Source organism: Melampsora larici-populina, assembly GCF_000204055.1.
Source record: "Melampsora larici-populina 98AG31 unplaced genomic scaffold MELLAscaffold_1, whole genome shotgun sequence".
Classification (NCBI taxonomy): Eukaryota; Fungi; Basidiomycota; class Pucciniomycetes; order Pucciniales; family Melampsoraceae; genus Melampsora; species Melampsora laricis-populina.
Window position 1 is genome coordinate 2,477,697 of NW_006768765.1, and position 15,422 is coordinate 2,493,118.

The 15,422-nt window shown below is 42.7% G+C and overlaps 5 protein-coding genes across 5 annotated transcripts in view; 4 read left to right on the forward strand and 1 right to left on the reverse strand.

Moving 5' to 3' along the window:
- MELLADRAFT_87033 (uncharacterized protein) overlaps positions 1–1,666 on the reverse strand; it is a gene marked incomplete at both ends in the record, with an annotated part of 2,290 nt that extends 624 nt beyond the window's left edge. Inside the window, 7 exons of the mRNA XM_007403911.1 lie at positions 13–87; positions 176–318; positions 409–607; positions 682–794; positions 857–1,004; positions 1,078–1,264; positions 1,338–1,666. Coding sequence (XP_007403973.1) covers positions 13–87; positions 176–318; positions 409–607; positions 682–794; positions 857–1,004; positions 1,078–1,264; positions 1,338–1,666 — 1,194 coding nt within the window. The remainder of the gene's footprint in view (positions 1–12; positions 88–175; positions 319–408; positions 608–681; positions 795–856; positions 1,005–1,077; positions 1,265–1,337) is intronic.
- A 399-nt stretch (positions 1,667–2,065) lies between these two features.
- Positions 2,066–4,594, forward strand: MELLADRAFT_73855 (uncharacterized protein; the record flags this gene model as incomplete). The annotated part of the gene is made up of 7 exons (XM_007403647.1): positions 2,066–2,364; positions 2,446–2,910; positions 2,988–3,087; positions 3,171–3,594; positions 3,674–3,934; positions 4,018–4,334; positions 4,402–4,594. The coding sequence occupies 7 exons, from the start codon at positions 2,162–2,164 to the stop codon at positions 4,438–4,440; spliced, it is 1,809 nt and encodes a 602-aa protein (XP_007403709.1).
- Positions 4,595–5,588: 994 nt separating this feature from the next.
- MELLADRAFT_58634 (uncharacterized protein) lies at positions 5,589–7,695 on the forward strand (the record flags this gene model as incomplete). Its single annotated transcript, XM_007403648.1, has 6 exons — positions 5,589–5,642; positions 5,787–6,062; positions 6,175–6,273; positions 6,329–6,490; positions 6,804–7,436; positions 7,645–7,695. 6 exons carry the CDS (start codon positions 5,589–5,591, stop codon positions 7,693–7,695), a joined length of 1,275 nt encoding a protein of 424 aa, XP_007403710.1.
- Positions 7,696–8,623: 928 nt separating this feature from the next.
- Positions 8,624–10,660, forward strand: MELLADRAFT_70486 (uncharacterized protein; the record flags this gene model as incomplete). The annotated part of the gene is made up of 5 exons (XM_007403649.1): positions 8,624–8,757; positions 8,864–8,934; positions 9,089–9,985; positions 10,101–10,298; positions 10,365–10,660. The coding sequence occupies 3 exons, from the start codon at positions 9,289–9,291 to the stop codon at positions 10,460–10,462; spliced, it is 993 nt and encodes a 330-aa protein (XP_007403711.1).
- Positions 10,661–14,499: 3,839 nt separating this feature from the next.
- MELLADRAFT_58636 (uncharacterized protein) lies at positions 14,500–15,135 on the forward strand (the record flags this gene model as incomplete). The annotated part of the gene is made up of 2 exons (XM_007403650.1): positions 14,500–14,857; positions 15,041–15,135. The coding sequence occupies 2 exons, from the start codon at positions 14,500–14,502 to the stop codon at positions 15,133–15,135; spliced, it is 453 nt and encodes a 150-aa protein (XP_007403712.1).
- Positions 15,136–15,422: the final 287 nt, after the last annotated feature.

A 15,422-nucleotide genomic window follows, 5' to 3' on the forward strand; every position in this document is an offset into this window, starting at 1 on the left:
TAGCTCGCTCACTTGCATGGTTGCTCGCAAATTCAAGAACAGGGCCTTGGTATCATCTTTCTCAGAAACTGGTTTGCATCCGCCGATCTATGAATCGGCGGAGGAATGGAAGGTGATCTCTGTATTAATGATACTTGCCTACTGAACCAGACGATGTACCAGGTATTTGACTTACCTCTCCGATGTTTGAATGATGGCTCAGTTGACTGACGGTCGCAGTATACTCGAGCTTATCGGTGTTGAACATCTCATTCAACTTGATGCATAGTTCGCCCAGTCGTTCATTGAGGATCGAGATATTGTCCCATAAAGAATTGGCTGGAAGATAGGCAACCCGCAAAAACAAAAGATTGAGCTTTATACGAGTTTACTCATTGTAATCACACAGAGATTGAAATTTGAACTGACCTTCGTCTGTGTTGGCTTTTCTCCATGAAAGTACTTTCCCTACCATGCTCGGTGTGTGGCTACCGGCATCCACGTCTGCCAACATCAGAGTTGTCAGAGGTGGTAAGGCAAATGGTTTTACCCGCGGTGCGGTGTCATCATTGGTCCAGAGAGGGTTCATTTTTGGATCCAATAGAGCCAACAATTCCGCCGCAGAGCCCTAATTGGATAGATCCTCAGTCATTTTCAAGCAATCTTCGATTGTCGCGCACGACGGCAGAAATTGAAGATTACCTCCACCCCCGATGCACTCGATGCAAGTAGACAATCTTCTGAAAATCGCCGGTAAACATGTGTTCCCCATACAGCGGCACTGATGTCGAATCCGCTTCCAATTTTCCCTTGAGCTGTTGAATGGACGTATTGAGCAGGTTGTGTATGATGGTCATAGTTTCCTTTGACATTCCACCTGACACCTGGTCGACCAAGAGATTCGGCGCTATGCGGAGTAATAATGCACCGCATACTGAAGTCACCATGGCTGCAGATGACCCCAAACCAGTCTTGTGAACTTCTGCAATTGGAACACCAAGTGCATTGAAAGGTAGTGGATTAGACTGGCGTAAAAAGGGACAGTTAGAGATTCTGCAAAATTCACATAGACCTCTTTTGGCATTCTCAATATCGTACCTGATCTCTTGGTTGAGAGTAAAAATCATTGTCTGCCAGTAGGACGATCGTTCCCATAGGAAGAGACCCATTGGTCACGTGACTGGTTCCATGAAGTACTTCGAAGCCCAGCGATCCATTCAATGCAAATCCAAGGCGAAAAGACTCTAGGATGGCAACTTCCACAAATGGGTTTCTAGCTGTTAACCTGTGGTTTAGCAACCCCGATCCAAAGTAAGTAACCGCCCGAACGTGGCCAGACTGGCTTATAGAACGCTGACCCTTTTTTATCGGACATCTGTCTTACAGCTATAAAGCTGTGATTGGTGTCTTGCCGCGTAGTCCTGGTGATCAGATAAGTCCATTCGGCATCCACAAATTGGGGAGATCGAAAAACGAGCAGTAGTTTCTCGGAATGAGTATTTTGGTCTTCCATGCTGGCGGAGTCACCTTCCAAGGCGTTTGGATAGGCTTCATGGGTAAACTTTGCATCGAAGTAGGCGTAGAAACGGGAAGAAGTGGCCACCACTGTGCCAGTATATGCTGGATCTAAAACCAGATAACCTCCGCCTATGAGAACTTTAGCTGGACAAGAAACGAGGGTATGCATGCTCGTGAAACGACCTCCGATGATTACTTCGCAAGAATTAGGTAAAAATCAAAAGACGAAAGATATCGCAAATCGAGATATTGATCGCACCACAGAGTCGGGTATTCGCAAGTGGAAGGAGATATGTACTGCTGAGACTGCAGAACTCATGTTGAAATGATAGACATGCCCCACATCTCGCCCCTCACTTTCAACCTCTTCATTCACTCCTGTTGCCACTGTTCAATTATCCTATCCCGAGTCCAGACCCGGCTCCGACTGATGGTGTGGATATTCTATCAGTGATATATCAGTGACATGATCACATCATAGCTGTCAACTTTCAAGCTACATATGTAACACACAGGTGCAACTACATACGACTGGAGAATCAGGGGGCTTGTGATTGGTTGAATGATCGAAGCGAGATGACATGTGAAATGTGAAATAAGTGGTGTAGTTATAAAGTGGACTTTGACTGCCAGCTTTGTTGCCCATTACCTTTTGCCTTCTTGAATGTTATTATCCTCACACCGCATTATTCTGAAGCGCCTGCATTTCAAGCCCTCATCGTTATCCTTGCTACAACCTACATTCCTGCAAATCCCTTCATTCGCCATCAAGCAAAGGTCAGGCTTTCACCCCCGGACTACTTATAACATGTCTTCGATCGCACGTCTACCTGCTGGCAAGAAGTCTGAATGGAAAGACGGTTTGATGTATGTCATAAATCATCAATCAATGAGGTCAACGACCACTCCCGCCACTGTTTTGACGTGAAATTGTGATTTTAATTATAGGAAAGAGGTGGCTTTGAATCCCGAAGATGAAAAGTCGCCAAAAGTCTTAGTGTCACAAGTCAACGGTACAATCTATGCTACGTCTGCAAAGTGTACCCACTATGGCGCCCCACTTGTTAAAGGGGTTTTGACTTCGGAGGGCTGCCTCACTTGCCCATGGCACGGCGCAAAATTCTCAGTATGTACCGGCGATATCGAGGATGCTCCTGGTTTGGACAGTCTGCAGGCATTCAAAGTGGTGATCACCGATGATCAAGTGTTTGTGGAGGTTGAAGCAGATGTGGTCAAGAAAACGGAATACGGTCGAAAGCCACAGGCGTGCAAAGCTTCTCGGTTTCAAGAACCAGGCGTGGTTATCATTGGAGGAGGGTCGGGTGGCCATCACTTCATTGAGGAGCTTAGTAGACTCAATTACCCTGGAAAAGTGACGATGATCACTGAGGAGCCACACTTACCTATTGATCGGTAAGTAACGGTCTTATCGATGATTACAGTCCGGTGAGTTGCTCGGAAAACTTAGTGCTTGATTTACATCATTCCAGAACGAAGCTTTCCAAGGCACTTATTACCGACCCTGGTAAAATCGCGTTAAGAGACGAAGGCTTTTACAAGGAGTCAGGCATTGATGTCAAGATTGGTATCGTGCGTATTCCGTTTCTGCGATAGGGCTCGCATGGTGTGCGGACGCCGGATAGGATTGATGACGTTGTGATTTTGTATTAAAGTCAGTCAAAAAAATCGACCTCGCAAAGAAAGCAGTGGAATTGTCCGATGGTAGCACAGTGCCTTATGCCCAATTGGTCGTTGCAACTGGCGCAAAAGCTCGTACCTTACCAATCGATAACAAGGATCTCAAAGGGATCTGTACTTTGAGATCAATCGAGGATACGAAGAAGATCGAACCACTCATCACTTCACAAAAGGGAGAGAAGAAGTCACTAGTTTTGATCGGTTCTAGTTTTATCTCCATGGAGCTCGCTGCATTCGCCTCCAAGAAGGAGAATTTGACCGTGCATGTGGTTGGTATGGATAGTGTGCCACTGTCTAACATTCTAGGTGAAAAGATCGGTCAAGGATTGAAGAAGTTTCATGAGAAAAACGGCGTCATATTCCATATGAATTCCGGTATCAAAAAATATGTTCCTTCTCGTAAGCCTTAGCACTTTTACTCATACTGGACATGATGATATAGCTTTTTGCTGATCTCTGTCGATCAAACAACTTTTAGAGCATGATTCTTCACAAGTGGGAGCTGTTGTTCTCAATGGAGACGAGACTCTCACGTGTGATTGTGTGGTTCTAGGTGTAGGTGCCCAACCCAACACAGAACTTTTACGATCAGCTGGATTCGAACTCGAAAAAGACGGGAGTGTTTGTGTAGACGAGCATATGCGTATCAAGGATCCCAAAGCTGAAAACAACATCTTCGCAATTGGTGACATTGCCAAGTATCCAGACTTACTCACTAATGGAGATCTTACCAGAATTGGTCAGTAGCCTACCTTTCATATTTTATGTTTGGCGACTGATTGCGATATTTGTAACTTTATTGACGAGTGTGATCTTTTTCAGAGCATTGGAACGTGGCTGGAAACCACGCAAGAACAGCAGCCAAAAACATCTCTCGTGGTCCCTCTTCTGAGCAGGTATCTTTTACTAAGCCAGCTATCTTCTGGTCTGCTCAAGGTCAACAATTGAGATATGTAGGCACGGGTAAAGCGTCACAATGGAAAGATGTGATCATCGATGGTAATCCGGATGAGATGAAATTTGTGGCATACTATTACATTGATCAAGAGGTGGTAGCGATTGCTACAATGCAAAGGGATCCTATAATGGTCCAAGCTGCTGAACTACTCAACCAACGAAAGTTTCCATCGGTGTCCGAGGTAAGAACTCCACATCTTCTAGAATATCAAGTCTGCCATACTGATTCAGTCGAGTTTTCCTTTGTAGATTAAGAAGGGCGTGGATGTAATGACTCTAAAATTATGAAGGCTCAATATCATGCCTCATTTTGTAAATCAATCAGTCTAAAGAGACGAATTGAGAGAATATATATGTACATTACAAAAGTAGCCTGTTGCATTAAGGCGACGATGTCTTTTTGTAGCATTATGAAAATTCAATTCTTTGTGATTGATCACTTATTCTCACCTCATCTGAAGGTACAACGCGGCTTGCTGTGGACAAAATATCTGCGGCTGAGCAGTATTGAATTCTGTTCATGACTGAAATCTGTGATTCTGATTGATACTCACTTGAGCAGCAAAATGCATTCCAAACACCGTGTGTTACAGATAGGTACGCGCGATGATACATCCTACATAGCGTAACTCTTCCCCTGGATGCCCTTTCTACAGCTGTCTCAGCATTCATTGATTTCTTTCTTGAAAGATTCGTCTGGGGGAACACCCTGCTTGACATATCTTACCGCATGTTCTGTTGGTAAATACAGCTCATCTTTACAAATGACTGCTTGGTACTATTAGCCAATTCACCGTTCGATCAGGAAGACTTGTGGTACTTGAAAGCGGACATGCAATCCGATTCAGCTTAACATATTTGCAGCCGCAGTTGACAGTCAGTATTGACGGACGATGGTTTCTTTGATGTCGAATTGAGTGGGGTATAGTTGGATGGGCATAGTGCAAAGGCGAGAAGCAGCGGTGAGGATTCAAAGACAAAAGGATGTTCATTGGCGTACGGCGTTGCTATCCAATCCGCGTTTTATCTCTTTGCTCGAATCCAACAGCAATGAGGACACAAAAAACCGCCTATGAGGGCGGCAAGCTAGAAATTCTTGGAAGAAGAACTGAGCTGCCTTTTGTTCTTGCTTTTGATGTTTTTGTTGCTCAGCGACTAGATCCTTGAAAGCATGGATCCTTTATTTCGCCATCAACGCTCCGCCCTCTTATCAGCTTCGAAATACGCAAGAATGTCCCCTTGTCTTGCTTTTTAATTCTCCGTCTCTTTAATCTCTACAACTTGAATATGTATTGATTGCCAGATTATCTACCGCTGTACTACTCGTAACCTATTAACGTTATAATCTGCTTTTTAGCAAAACTATGGAGACTCCGGGCGCGCCACAGATTATATGCCATCCGACCCAAGAAACTACTTACACTATCTGGATTAAGATGGTTTCAGAACCGATAGCTCAAGACGATAGAGAACACGAATTCCCAACCTCTGTGAGTGAGATTCGTACGCTGACTCTTTTTTCTCTGTTGCCTTGATGCTGTGTAAAGTGAGATCCTCATGTTGGGATAGCCTAGTGGATATCATGGGGTAGGCTGACCGATTCATCATTTTGATTCCCGCATCATATTGAGTAGATTCAAGAAGAGGATCCAGCCTTGTTTCCATTTGAGGGAAACGAAGAGGAAATCGACATATCATCAAAGCCCATGCTGGCAGGCACATCCTCAGAAGTAGATTCCCTGCCGGATTCCGATCTCGTAGAAACCAACGATCAAGCGGTCATATTCAGTTCAGGCTTTCACGGGTCGGATGTGACTTTGATTCAACCTTGGAGTCCTGAAGACTCCATACGAGATCATATAGACACGAGAGACGTGTCGTCAGCATCGAGTTCTTCTCCGATCATTGAGGTACGAAAACTCCTACTTCTGCCTCCGAATCCTTTGACATTTTGAGCTGATCCTGGGTCCACCTCGATGTTTCTCCATCGCATGGCCGTCGAGCGTATCACAAAATTCTCAGAGGAACAATACATGGACAAATGTGGAAATGATCGAGACAATGTGGCCGTCCAGACCTAACAATCACCAAGCTACCTCAAAGCTCATAGAGTCAACTTTGGTGAGTACACCAGAAGAGCTCAAACCTACAAGTTCGCCGCCTCGCATGCTTATAGCGGTTCTTTGAAAATAAGCGAACTGCTTATTTGATGTTTCTAGCCTCCATCGTGCCACAACAATTCGATTTGAACACAGACAAAAGTTGTGGATCTGCAAGAGGTGTTTCAAAAAGGTTTGCCTTACCATCTATTGATATGCCCCCGGACCATACCAAGTCGGTAAGTATCCGATTCAATATGTTTCCTTTCGATGCATTTCTCGGAAAGTCGATGGTGCTCAATTTACTATCATGTCTGAAAAGAGCGATGATGCCCTTCAAAAAAATTCAAGTTCTAAAAAGCTGACAGCATCGGTAACGAGTAATGAAACTGAATATGACATACGGCAAGATCGTTTGGTGACGCCTTGGGGACCCGCAGATCGCATTGATCACCTGCCTTATTTGCTAACCAAAATACTAAAGAAAGCTGATGTTTTGTCCAATACTATATCACGTGAGCTTTTTATCCATACTTGACGATGGTCATGCAGGATATTGATGTTGTTTTGGGTTTTCTAGCGGACTCTGACACATCCAAGAAGGGCTTCCCCAGTGTTTTCAAGAGGCACTCGATACCGATTCTCAATCCTTCAGCTGAAGATCAAGTTCACGTGCATGATAGAGCAGCCGCGAACTCATTTAAATCTCAATCTTCATCTTCGCCCGCATCGAGTAAGGCCCATTTTGGGCCACCGAAGCGTCTTTCTTTGAACCCAAGTCAAGATCTTGAGAAATTTATTCAGCGGAAATTGGTCACTGCGGAGAAGCATCAACTTGTCATTTGTGCTCAAGTCGCGAGTCAGAACATAACCCAAAAAGGTACATCCATTGATGATGGAAATTCACCCGTGATGCATTCCGATTTGCTTCTGCATCATCTCATTCGAGATGGACGCCCTTTTTGTGGGCCCGACTCAAGTCACAGCTCTGAAAGGTCCGAAACGAGTACTTCCTCTAAAAAAATAAGCATTGTGAATTCCAAGTCAATATTAAATGAGATTCAACGTGGAAAACATCGATATTCTTATGCATCTCCAACGCGAGGTGTGGATCGACGTTCTCTAAGAGGCGCTTCCATCGAGGAAACTCCCAAGAAACTAAGGAGCACCATTTTTTCACCACTGGTTAGTGTACACATATATTTCCTCTGTCTTCTGACCTTTGCTGATTCTTTAATCCTTTTGAAGGTGAGACTTGTAAACCGTCTTGCGGTTTTGTGCGGATGCTTCACTCCCTCTTGATGTGCTATAGACTGCACCACCTACTTCATATTTGCACGGCTTGTATCAATTTTGTCAATTTTGAGATCATTAATTTATTCTTGTTATTTAGGTTTTTGGACGCTCGTCCTCAGCTGCTATGTCACTTTGTTTTCCATATTGACCTCATCTTGTTGATCAAGTTGAAGAGTACATGGATTTTGAAAAAAGAACTAGAACAATTTACCTTTCGCGACCTATTGTTGTCAATTTCTTTTCTAGGAGAACCAAGATTTGAAAATATTAACTCAAAGTGAAACCCACTGGATTTCTTTGGAGCAATTTTAGAAATTTTCTTCAAACAGTCTTCCATTTGGGTTCAAAATCCGAACTCCAGTTTTGTAACACATTGACTTGAGTTGATCATATACTTTAAGAGATGTTTGTGTCCCGTTTTACCTGTGGATTAGCGAGTACGAGTTTTTCAAATTATGCGAAGGAGTCTTTTCTTTCAGTGAGATCACCATATGAATCATATCATGATGTCAACTGCTCGTTGACTTTTTCTCCAGACCCCCGACTTTCAACAAGCTAGGTGCAATCGCAGTGCCCTAGATATATTCGACGGCTGCTGGTCGACTTGAGATTTTGGTGCTCAAGACTCTCGCAAGAGGGACCGGGCTTCTCTTCGGACCTGAGGCTGTTGCGAAGGATCAAAAAGGGCTTTGAGATGGTTTTGGGGCGTGGTTTTGAGAAGAGCACTTGGCCACTAATGTAGCAGTTTCCAGTTTTTCATCGCTAGCTGCTCGAGCTCCCTCATATGTTTGTGGTCCGGCCAGAACGCATAACCCGGTCTGTGAAAGCCGCCTATTCAACATGCCCACATCTTCAAGATCACATATTGAACGAAACATAGGGCAGTCAACAAGTTTGTGCATGGGCGCTCAAGCCTCTGACATGTTTGTATGTTGTAAAGGTCAAGCATGGTAAGACAGGCTCCCAGGACCTGCAATCAGCCAAAAAACTCACGCTTTTGAGAATTCCGAGATCAGACTTGAGAAAGGCCTAGTGCTCTTCCCTTGTACCTCTTTCTCTCGTTTCCACAAGTTGACGCTATTACAACTTGATATCCTTCTTTAAGAGCAACACAGGAAACTGTTCTTCGCTGACGACCCATTTGACAGTATTACCTTTCACCAAGACTGAAGACACAACAAGCGAAAGAACACTGTCTTTGGGTCTTCAGGTATCACTTGAATTTCTCTCTTGAATTCGACATCTCTCGCTCGCGCGTCGCTGGCTCATCAAGCCACTTGAGTGTATCTAACAGTCGAAATGGTCGAATTGAACAGAGTCCAAACTTTTCACTCGTTGAAGCAGACCGTTACCCTCAATCTCGCTCAGGATGTAGAAACCCCCACCAGTTAAGCTCTCATTTGCTTATCAATTCTCTCGCGTCTCTTAAGCTTGCAAGCGCGCAGGATCAGGTCTGCACACCCAAAATCCGACTGGAGCCTGGTTTAGAGCTTGATAATCTAATGCTTTTCCCCCTTTGATCTGTCTTCCTTGGCCCTCAGAGATTCAAAAGCTATCCACAATCTTCAAGTTACAGCCCAAAGACACCCAACGCGAATCAACTGCTGAACGAAACAGGACTCGACGTAATGGACCTGCCGGAGGTAGACCAAACACGCACCACGTGGAAAGTTTATTTAGGCGAAAGAAGTCTGTGAAAGCGAAGATTGCGAGCGATCACCTGCTGCCAATATTTCAGCCCATGAGTATCGTAAATGTGAACCCCATCCATTCGGTTGATCGGAAGGAATTCGACGGGAAAGCTCAAGGACGATCTGGCTCAGACATTCGACGCGCTGCCAGAAACTTTTCTATTCGCCTAAAAGATCGAAAGACCTCTAGAGCGGTTGCTACTCTTACAGAAATCCTTCGCGCATCAGCTCCAGCCAACTGTCAAGAGAACTCAGAGGAAAAAAGCGAGCCACTAATTCTACGAAGCGGCGATCATAGCGGTACATCCTCAGCAGCGGCCAGGAAATCTTTCAAAGATGTGACGGACCGGTTGACCAAGCCTGAACAAGCCAGTAGGATTATCGCCATCTTGAAAACCCAGCCACATCCATCACTGAACGCTACAACAGCTTCTTCCCATGTAAATGTTCAAGGAGTTTGTCTCGTGACGCCAGATGACAGAACAGGTTCGCAAAGCCTCTTGACGCTCCAAGCCAATAGATCTAGCGACGAAGCAACAAAAGCTATGATGTTGAGATTGAATCCCTCAAATGGAATCTTAAATCTCGTCACTGGGATGTCATTGGGGACTGTTCTGGGTGTGATGGCGCGTACTTCTGGTCTGTTTGACGCGTTAGCCACGTGCACCGGTGAAATGATTCAACACAGCGAGGCTCATCAGAACCTGATTGGATTAGTGCCGACTGACAGAGTTAGCCTTTGGAAGTGTACGTGAGCTTTTCCTAGTCGTATACCATGATGCTTGACACATCTATGTCTTGTCGTGTTTTATCTGTTTTGCCACAAACTGATCCCTGATTCTTTGGTTTGCGATCAAATCAGATTGGTGGGGGTTTGAAATCGCTTTGCCGCCACCGAGTATAGCTAATTTAGAGAAGACGAAATCGATCAGTGCCACCTTCCTCCAACTATTGATGGGACTCACGGTTGCAGGGGGGATCGTGGAGCTCACCCCGTTCATACAATACTTGAGCTCATACCTGGATATGGAGTGGAAAGCCATCCTCAGTCAAAACAAAGGTAGGCCTGGAGCCGTTAATCGAAAATCATTGTGTCCAAAGATGCTGACAATGCCTCTATCAATAGGTCGCGGTGTGGTTCTAGCTGCCACCTGGGCCCTTCCTGTGGCAATTGTGCCCCGGACATGGGATTTCGATCAAGTCATCCCCACAGACCCCTCTTAAAGTTACTCCGATCATACTTGAAGGCTGTGATTTATTCTTGCGTGCCGACTCTCATCTGTGTTCACATCAACTTCTGTCTTTACCATTTTTTGTCCCTTTTGTATCTTCTTGTTAGAGTTCTTGTTCTTGAGCATTTTCTGTGAGGCTACATCTGTCTTGTCAGCATTGCAAGTTCGGGGTTTTGACTTCAGTGCACGCAGCTTGTATGCTCACCAAAATTGAGTGAAAGACCTGTGACGTTCAGGTCATTAGCTCTGATAAAAGCTAATCACACTTGATCGAAGAGAAAAACAATACCTGTGACGTTCAGGTCATTAGCTTTGATAAAAGCTAATCACACTTGATCGAAGAGAAAAACAATCTGATGAAAAGAAGACTGTTTTAAACAAAAGTTTTGAGTTTGATGAAGAGAAAAGGTTTACAAAGAATAAACGAAAGAACCTTTTAAGAGAACTCAAACTAAATGATGTCACACTGATTTATGATGTAAGCAACAGAAAACTACACGCGCATGATAGAAGAGCGCGTCTCTATCTCAATTCCCCCCGTCTTTGCTACATCAGTCAATCCCATTAACAAACAAAATCTTCTATGCTTTGCTGGTGCTAAAGCCTTCGTTAAAATATCCGCAATCATGTCATCTGTCGGCACATTTGAAACCTTTAGTTGCTTACTTGCCGCCAATTGTCTTAACCAGTGATATTTAACATCCACGTGCTTTGTTCTTGACTTAAATTTCTCATTCTTTGTTAATGCTATAGCTCCTTGATTGTTGAGATTTAAAATAGGAATGTCTTGCTGTTTAATTGCTAAGTTATTTAATAAGTGAGTAAACCAAACAATGTCCTGTCCTCCTTCATAAGCTGCTCTATACTCTGCCTCAGTTGTTGACGTCACCACATTCTCTTGTTTCTTGCTTTTCCAATTAACCGTACTATCCCCCGACATCGTTACATAACCTCCAGTTGACCTTCTTGTATACGGACATGCAGCAAAATCAGCATCGGCATAAGCTCTCAAATCTAAATCTTTACCCCCTAACATAATTCCTAAGTTCCTTGTTCCACTTAAATATCTCAATACCCTCTTGAACGCTTACCAATGAATTACGGACGGATTATTTAAATGTTGAGATAATTGAGATACAACAAAAGAAATGTCTGGCCTAGTCGCGTTATTCAAATACATCAACATTCCAACTGCATGTCTATAATTTTCCTTCAAGTCCACAAATTCTTCACACTCTTCCTTTGAACCAGGTACTAAATAAGTATTAGGAATCATTGGACACCCTACTGGTTTACTATCAGACATACCATACTCTTCCAATAAATTATTGATGTACTGTCCTTGTGATAACGTAATTGTTCTGTCCAAGCGATTCCTTGTCACCTTCATTCCCAAGATGTACTTGTAATCCACATCTTCGTCCATTTGAAATCTCTCAGTTATTAATTTGTTAAATCGTTGAAAATCATCACTTGCCACCGTCATGTCATCTACATGAACGTGTACGTAACACTTCCATCCCGGATCGGTAGAAATGAATAAGCTCGCATCTGATGAAGAATTAATGAGTGGAATAGATTTGAAAAAGGCCTTCAAGCAGTTGTACCACACTTTAGGTGCTTGTTTTAAACCGTACAACGCTTGATTTAGCTTTAAAACTGATGTTGGCAACATTCCATGAATTTTTAAACCTTTTGGTATTCTCATATAAATGACTTCTTCCGGTGATCCATTCAGAAACGCCGCTACCGCATCCATTTGATGTACTTCCAAATCTTCAACAGCTGCCATTGCATTTAAAGTTCGTAAAGTTGCTAGTCTACCAGTTGGTGCAAACGTTTCGTTGTAATCTTCTCCATACTCTTGAGAAAATCCTTGTGCACATAAGCGCGCTTTGAATTTGATCAATTCACCATCTCCTCCCATCTTCTTTTCAAACACCCAAGTTGTACCAATTGCATTCTTTCCTTCTGGCAACTCGCACACATCCCAGACTTTTCGTTGATCCATATTGGCCAGTTCATTGTTGATAGCTTTTCTCCAATCAAATTTGTTGTCTGATTTCAAAGCTTGAAGATATGTCTTTGGATCAATGTCGACTTTAGCCACCCTCGCCGTTGTTCGTGGGGCAAGATCATGATTCAATAAGTACCACTCAGCTTGTTTAAATTTTCTTTGTGACTGTCTCTTGAGTCTTCTAGCTTCATGTGAGCGATGTCGTTTTGAATCAGGTGGTAAGATGTTAGCCAAGTCAATGCCGCTGGAAATGTCATTCGGCGCTATCATAGACGTCGGTTGCCAGTCCCAGGAGTGTTTCGCTGGTACAATTGAAAGTGGAATGGGAGGATTTGGAATTTCTGGCACAACTTCAATCTGCATAGGAACGGGCGGACAAAACACTACCAGTTGATCTTCAGTTGTTGTTTCAACGACAGGTTCAGGTACCTCCTCAAGCCTTTCAATCTGTTGATTAGAAGGTGAGTCTGGCGATGCAATACTAGTATCGACACGCTGGAGGTCCCTATTGTCAACTGTCGCAGTTGAAGTCGAGTCTATGATCAGCTCTTCAGGTGTAGTTGAAGTTGATGGTGATGCTCCCATAGAAGTTTCTGAAATTGCCTTCTCAGGAATGATGCCAACTTCTACAGTTTCAGTGAAAATTTTGTTATTGCCAACACCATGAACTCCTGGAAAAGATTTTTCATCAAACGTTACATCATGAGAAGATACAGTCTTTCCTGAATCCAGTCGAATTCTGTAATTTTTCATTCCGAGTTGATAACCAAAAAGAATTCCTCTTTCACAAGTGTTATCAAACTTCTTCCGAAATGATTTGGGAATTAACACATACGCACGACATCCAAATGGTTTTAATCTGGAATTATCGAATTCTCTTCCAAACCATAATTCATAAGGTGTCTTCATGTCGATCTTTTCCATTGGTGTGATGTTCTCGAGAAATACAGCTGTGCTGACCGCCTCTCCCCAAAAAGAATGAGGTAAATGTGAATGTTCTAGGAGTGCTTGTGCTTTCTCAGTTGTCGTCCTATTTCCTTGTTCAGCAACTGAGTTTTGTTGAGGTGTGTATGGCACACTTAAGTAAGATACCGTTCCATCTTTTTCCAATAATTTTCAAAATTGATTCGACATATACTCTCCTCCTTGATCATTCACAAGACTCACTATCTTCCCATTATGAAGATTCTCAACCTCAGCTTTGAATTTAATAAAACATGCAAAAGTTTCCGCTTTTGATTTCATAATGTAGTCATATTTGTAATTTGTGTAAGAATCCGTAAGCTTGAAATAATAAAGGCCACCACCTTCAGATACAACTGAGATTCTTCTACTTAAATCACTATGAACAAATTGAAGAGGAAAGGTGGATTTAGGAAGAGAACCAGAATAAGGCAAACGATGTCCTTTTGATAACATACACTCCTCACAACACCAATCAGCAGGTGGCTGAATGCCATACATGACGGCTAATCTTCGTGGATTAACGTGTCCTGATCCCCTGTGTAATGTCGAATAGTCAGATAAAGTTGTTTTATTGCATGTAGATGAAACAGACGTGCCTAATGTAATGTCTAACTCAATCACTCTATTTCTGCTCTGTGTTGAGGAGGCACGAGGAATCACATCCGTCCATGAGCCAGGAGCTTAGGAGAATGACCAACCTAGGCCAACAGACACGTTATCAGCCCTTAGCCACAACACGCTAAGCTGCCTAGTGGCTCAGACGTCGGAACGGCTGACAGGTACCGACGGGTGTGTTGTGCACCGCCCAGGATGAGATAATCCTGTAGAAGACAACGGATGAGACAGATGATCATATAATGACCTCTGTCGGTTTGTTCCCTCTCTAGAGGAACAATCTTCCCATCCTGTTTCTCCTACAAAGATTCCACTATCCTTGCTGTGTTCCCGCGCCTCGTTGATTCTCCTCAGCTCCCTCTCGCTAGAACTCTTTCAAAGCCAGTGGTATCCTTTCATCGCTACACTTGAAAGGTATACAAGTTCTAACCATGTCAGCTACAGAAGATACAACAAGAGTCAGTGCTACTTTGAATATTGTGAACGATAATACTACCAAAGAAACAGCAGAAAAAGAAATTCACGCCCCACAGACAAGACAAAAAACAGGTAAAAACAAATCTGTAACTTTACCTACCTTTAAGAAGAACAATAAGAAATCAGTTGAAGCTCCATCAAAAGGTTTAGTTTTAGTAGAGGATGGAGAAGGATTCAAAACAACAGAAGGAATAGAAGAAACGAGGAAGAACGATGATATCAACTTAGGCTCTGAAAGTCATAATTTAGATAAATCAGACACCAGTAGTTTGTCAGATTTCACAAGTCAAGGGTTGTTAATGAAAAGTAATGGTTAGTCATAAAGAGAAATGAAATCTCTCCTTTTTTGATATTATCTTTTTCATTTTATTATCATCCACAAATAGTTTCCCATCATCGTTATCCTAAGGGGACTATCATATCACTCTAAAATCGTAATTTATAAGATTCTGTTTCATCCTTTGAATGGGTATGCTTATCAAATAATATCAATAGATCGATTAGAGTTATTAGAGGATGTGGTCCATCGAAAATTGAAAAAAAATTTAGATGAGGTTCCGTCTGACTATAGACAAGGTTCAAGCAACTAAGAGTTACCGTAACTAAAAACGAGGCAGTCTGAACAGAAAAATCCATCTGTGCTATAAGAAGATACAAAATTTGAATTCTATAAGAAGATACAAAATTTGAATTAAAATAACTTTTGGTTTATTAATTTTTTTTTGTTTTCATAACATCTTTGTTTCAATTGAACTTCACCAAATCGAGTTTAATTTAATCTTCACAAATAAAATTATTTCCATAATTTCTTATAATTTCAATGAACAGTTTCACTGATTTGCTTTGGGTTTGATCATTTCTCATTAAACAATTTAGT